Source organism: Emiliania huxleyi (assembly GCF_000372725.1).
Source record: "Emiliania huxleyi CCMP1516 chromosome Unknown EMIHUscaffold_170, whole genome shotgun sequence".
Classification (NCBI taxonomy): domain Eukaryota; phylum Haptophyta; order Isochrysidales; family Noelaerhabdaceae; genus Emiliania; species Emiliania huxleyi.
The window spans coordinates 314,812-319,584 of NW_005200880.1; the positions used below are offsets into that span (position 1 = coordinate 314,812).

The following is a 4,773-nucleotide window of genomic DNA, read 5'->3' on the forward strand; positions in this document are numbered from 1 at the left end:
GGGTAGGGGGCCGATGTGAGGAGGGGGGGGGGGCGAGAAAGCGGCGGGCCAAAACTCGTTCTTTTTGGGCGGCTCTTCCTTGGCGGACCTCGTTCTTTCGCAGCTGCAGTGTGGCGGAGAGGGCGGGAAGGGGGAGAGGGCGGGGATGGGAGAAAGTGAGGGCGGCGCCTGGTCCTTGGCCGCTTCATTGAGCGCGCCGAGCGCGAGGAGCTCGTCGCCCTTGACGTCCTCCGGCAGGTATTTGTTGACCAGCTGGCGGTGCAGCGTCTGCTGCAACAGAGGCACGTCCGGCTCCTGCCCGACGCTCACCTATTAAGAGATGGAGTATTACTGAATCTATTCCTTGGCAGAGGCACCCGCGGGTCCTGCCGACACTCACCCAGCATATCGTGTCAAACGCTTCGCGCACCGCGTCGTCGTTGACAAGCGCCACCGCCGCCGTCGTCTTTCCCACGCCTCCCATGCCCGCAGCCGCCGTCATGGAGCGCCGCGCCTCCTTGCTCGCCCTCGCGGGCGCCGTGATCGAGGTCGCCTGCTCTGTGCCGCCGCCGCTGCCGAGCACGCGCGCCTTGAGCGTCTCGACCAGCTCCGCCCGCTCCAACGTCTTCTCCGGCAGCGCCGGCACCTCCGGCGGAAGCGCGCGGAGGGAGGTGGTGTGCCGAGCGCTCCGCCTCTGCGAGAGCCCGCTACCGCCGACGATGCTGCGCCGCGCGCTGAGCCTCGAGCTGGTCCGGAAGGAAGACGAGGAAGACCCTCGGGCGAGCGTGTCGGCGAACGTGTCGGAGCCCAGCGAGTCACGCCTCGGGTGCGAGCGATGCTGTGCCGGGGTCCTGCTGCTCGCCTGGACTGCGCGGATCTCGGCGGCGAGGTTTCTGATGCCTTCGTCAAAGTCCTCGCCATCCGCGCTCAGGTCGATGTAGAGCTTGCCGCCGAGCTTACCGCCGACCGTGCCGGCCCAGTCGCCGGGACTGCGGCAGCTTCGCTCCATCACCACGGGGATCATCCTCGCGACGCCCTTGCGGCGGAGGGCGTAGTCAAACTCGAACTTACAGTTGTCATCATCGCCGCCCGCGCTCTTCCCCCACGCCTTCTGCAGGTAGCGCTTGGTGATGAAGCAGATGACACTGCCCGAGCCGTCTATACCCTCCACCATGCGCTGGTTGATGTCGCCTGGAACGGTCGCGGGAGAGTGTGAGGGACAGTGTGGGGGGGGGGGGGTAGGGGGGGGGGAGGGCGGGGAGACGGGGCGGGTGAGGACGGCGACACGGCGAGGGGGGAGATTGGGCGAATGGCGAGGGGAACCTTGCATCCGCTCCTCGTCGAACCAAGGTCGCAGCCCCTCAGCCTTCAGCCCGGCGCACACCAGGGCAACCCTCTCGTGATTCGACCTCCCGTCCTCGTCAATACCCCAATCGTGCGTCAGGAAGCAGTCGTAGGGCCAGGAGCGCACCTCACGCAACTCGATGTATTCCTGCTCTTTGGCTTCGCCGCCGGCCGCCTCGAGCTGGCGCCGTTGGTTCTCAGCCCGCTCTTGCCGCCGCCGAAACCACCAGAGCAGCATCAACCCATACCCGACCGCCGCCCCGATCGTCACGAGCTTCATCGGCGATGCGCAACGACACCAGGTGCGGATCCCAGGGCGACACAGGTCGGCCGACTTGCCGAGCTCTCGTCTTCGACGTTCCCCGGCGGGAACGAGGGAAGTCTTCTCACGCCCCGGCGGGAGAGTGATATTGGATGGGCACCCCGTGCCGCCGCGAGAAAAGGGCCTGTCTCTTCCCGCGATGTGTCGCGGACAAACCCAAGTAGAAGCGGGTTCGGGCGCGCGGGTTCCTCTTCGTTCATTTTCGGGCGAGGGTTGCACCACGCCGCGTGGGGCGAGGCCGAGGGGGCAAGTTTGAGAGAGATTTTTAGCAATACCAAACAACTCTAACACTCACACGTAATTTGGGTGACGAGAGAATCTTTTGTCCCGCTAGCCACGTATCCACGGGCGCTCCGGGCGACGATGAGCACAACGCTGCGTCGCTCTGGCCGCCGCCTCGCCGCTGCCGCCACCGCCACCGCCACCGACGCTCCTCCACCGCTGCTCGCCTGCCTCCTCCTCCTCGACCTCCCCACGGACCTCGTCGTGCGGGTCATCTCTTGCTTGGACAGCCCCTCGAGAAAGAAAGGATTGTGAAGGAGTGGAGAGAAGGGAGAGGAGTGGAGAGAAGGGAGAGGAGTGGTGAGGAGAAGAGGGAGAGGAAGGAAGAGGTGCGCGACGCCAGTGACTTAGCTCCTATTTACGTTCTCCTCCTACCAGATTTTTTGTGATTGGTAAGAGCATTGCTGGGCCTTCCGCTGCAGATTGAAATCCAGCGAGCGTGGCGTGGGAGCTAGACTATGCTCTCTCTGTCTGTCTCTCGTGTGAAAGCACCTGTCTGGGAGAGAGGCCATGTACATTTACGACGTAGGGGCCGTCTATTTCGAATTCATTTACACGCTCACCGGTGCGACACCCTCGCATGCTCTCTGCCCAGCTCCTCGCCCTGCAACCTCACGCGCTCCGGCCCGCGCTGACGCCGACTCGCCGTGGCTCTTCGTTTTGGTCGGAACCGTGGACCGAGCCACTCCTCTTCCAGTCGGCGTGGCGGATGACGCTCGACATTCAGAGCGGCGGCGCCCGCCTTGCGGTTCCGTTGGAGATCACATTCTCGGACGAGCCTGTCGCGAGTGGCGACTTTCGCTGGACCGTCGAGGAGCCAACTTGCTGCCCCGCGAGGCGGCTCCTCGCTTCAGCGGGCGCGTTTGTCGGCCCTAAAGGTGAGGTGAGCGTCGAGGCCCGGCCGGGCGGCTGGCTAGCCGAGCCGCCCGACCGCTGCGGCAGATCCGCGCTCCGCTTCTACATCGACTTTCCCGACGGGGCGCAGCGCAACGGCGCCGCCCTTCCTCCGGGCCGCGCCTTCTTTCGCGCTGCGTGCTGGGATGGCGCGCAGCTGCGCCAGTTCGAGGCAGAGGCCTCTGCCGTCCGGGCGGAGCTGGATGCGCTGGGTGCGGCAGCCGAGGCGTCCGCCTCCCTCGGGCTGTCCGCTGAGCGGGCGGAGGCGGCGGTGCCGAGCGAGCGGAGGCAGCTTCTCGAGTACCAGCTCGAGATTATCGAGCGATCGATGCCGGAGAAGAGGGGGGTGTTCCCAGGGGCCGGTGTGCCACTTTTTCCTTGAAATTTTCGGGCCCACTGGAAAACGGGGTTCCTTTAAGTGTTTTTGCAGGCCCGGGAGACCTCCAAATGCCGCCGGGAGGGGAGCTTAGCTTCAAGACGGAGGGGGTGGGAAATATGGGGGGCTTGATCGGCGGCAATTTTGACACCTTCGGGGGCTTTACCTTTGTTCCCATTCGCCCGCCGGGGGCCGAGGTGTTGTACCTTTGGGAGGAGCGCGTTTTTTTGGTGTGGGTAGCCCGTAAAATTTTTTTTGGGGGGGGGGGGGGGGGGGGAGGCAAGTCCCTCTGCCGAGACCACCCAGAGCGGTATCTCTCGGTGAGCGTTTTTGTGTGTGCGCCTCTATCTTCCCCCGCGTCCTTTGAGGTAAGGTAAGGTAAGGTAAGGTAAACTTCTCCACACACACGAGGTGGTGGGGCAAGGGGGGGCAACCCTCGCGTCTCCACGTCTGACGACAGGAGCCCCACGGCATTCAAAGTGCAAGGCCCAGTGCGCGTGGGTGAGCGGTGTGTGTGTGTGTGTGTGTGTGTGTGTGTGTGTGTGTGTGTGTGTGTGTGTGTGTGTGTGTGTGTGTGTGTGTGTGTGTGTGTGTGTGTGTGTGTGTGTGTGTGTGTGTGTGTGTGTGTGTGTGTGTGTGTGTGTGTGTGTGTGTGTCACGTCACTGCATCCTCCGCCGGTTCCTCCCGTCGCCTCTTCTTTGTTCGAACCTTTGAGGTTGTATGAGCGGTCGAGCGGCTGTGCGGTGTGCTCTGTGATCTCGCCCCGGCCTCGCTATCTGTCGCCCCGCTGTCCCGAGTGCGAGTCCACTTTTCTTCCACTTTTCGTCATGCTCGTTTGAAATATTTTAATGACATTGGCTAGTTCCAATTCACTCTGACACGCTAATCTTGAAAACGCGTCCAACGGAGCTCCGTGTTGCTCCCAGCGGAATCCCCCGCGCTTCCTGCGGCCATGGCCGATGATACTAGTATGAGAGGTCATCTGGCTACCGCGAGCGCGACTCAACTCGCCGACGTCGTCCGATGATTGTGCCTCAAAGTCAGCCTCCGGAGGCTATCGTGGGGTCGAGCCGGCGGTAGCCGTGACATGTGGTTCCACCACCCCTCGCAGGCTTTGCCTCTGACCGCCACCGTTCCCAGGCTGCCTAATGGGGTGGAAAGGAAGGCTGGGCGAGCGTATAGAAGCGTGCTCGACCTCGTCGTGGCAACCTGTACGGCAGCGCTGGTAGGCGCGATGAGCGTCGTGCCACCTGACCCAAGACGGGTCGCAGGCGTCGTACCGAGCGTGTCGGGACCGTGTCCTGATGTGATCTGCACGGGTGAGTCACGTCGGCGTCAAAGGAGCGACGTGTGACCTGTCAGAGCTTGATCTCCGATCTCAGCGGCGTCGAGTCGTCTCCGGCGGCGACAATTTGGTACATCTCCAGGACGCGCAGAGCAGCTGCGACCCCGCCGAGTGGACGGGGGCACTCCGCGCCACCTGCCGAGTGCCCCCGTCCACTCGGCGGGGTCGCAGCTGCCTCTGGAAGGCACCGAGATGTACCATTCTGCGCAAATGGTCAAATCAAGGTTTGT

General features: G+C 63.7%; 1 protein-coding gene across 1 annotated transcript; it reads left to right on the forward strand.

Moving 5' to 3' along the window:
* Nucleotides 1-2,507: 2,507 nt before the first annotated feature.
* On the forward strand, nt 2,508-3,203 carry EMIHUDRAFT_112512 (hypothetical protein; the record flags this gene model as incomplete). The annotated part of the gene is made up of 1 exon (XM_005784332.1): nt 2,508-3,203. The coding sequence occupies one exon, from the start codon at nt 2,508-2,510 to the stop codon at nt 3,201-3,203; it is 696 nt and encodes a 231-aa protein (XP_005784389.1).
* Between the last annotated feature and the right edge of the window lie 1,570 nt (nt 3,204-4,773).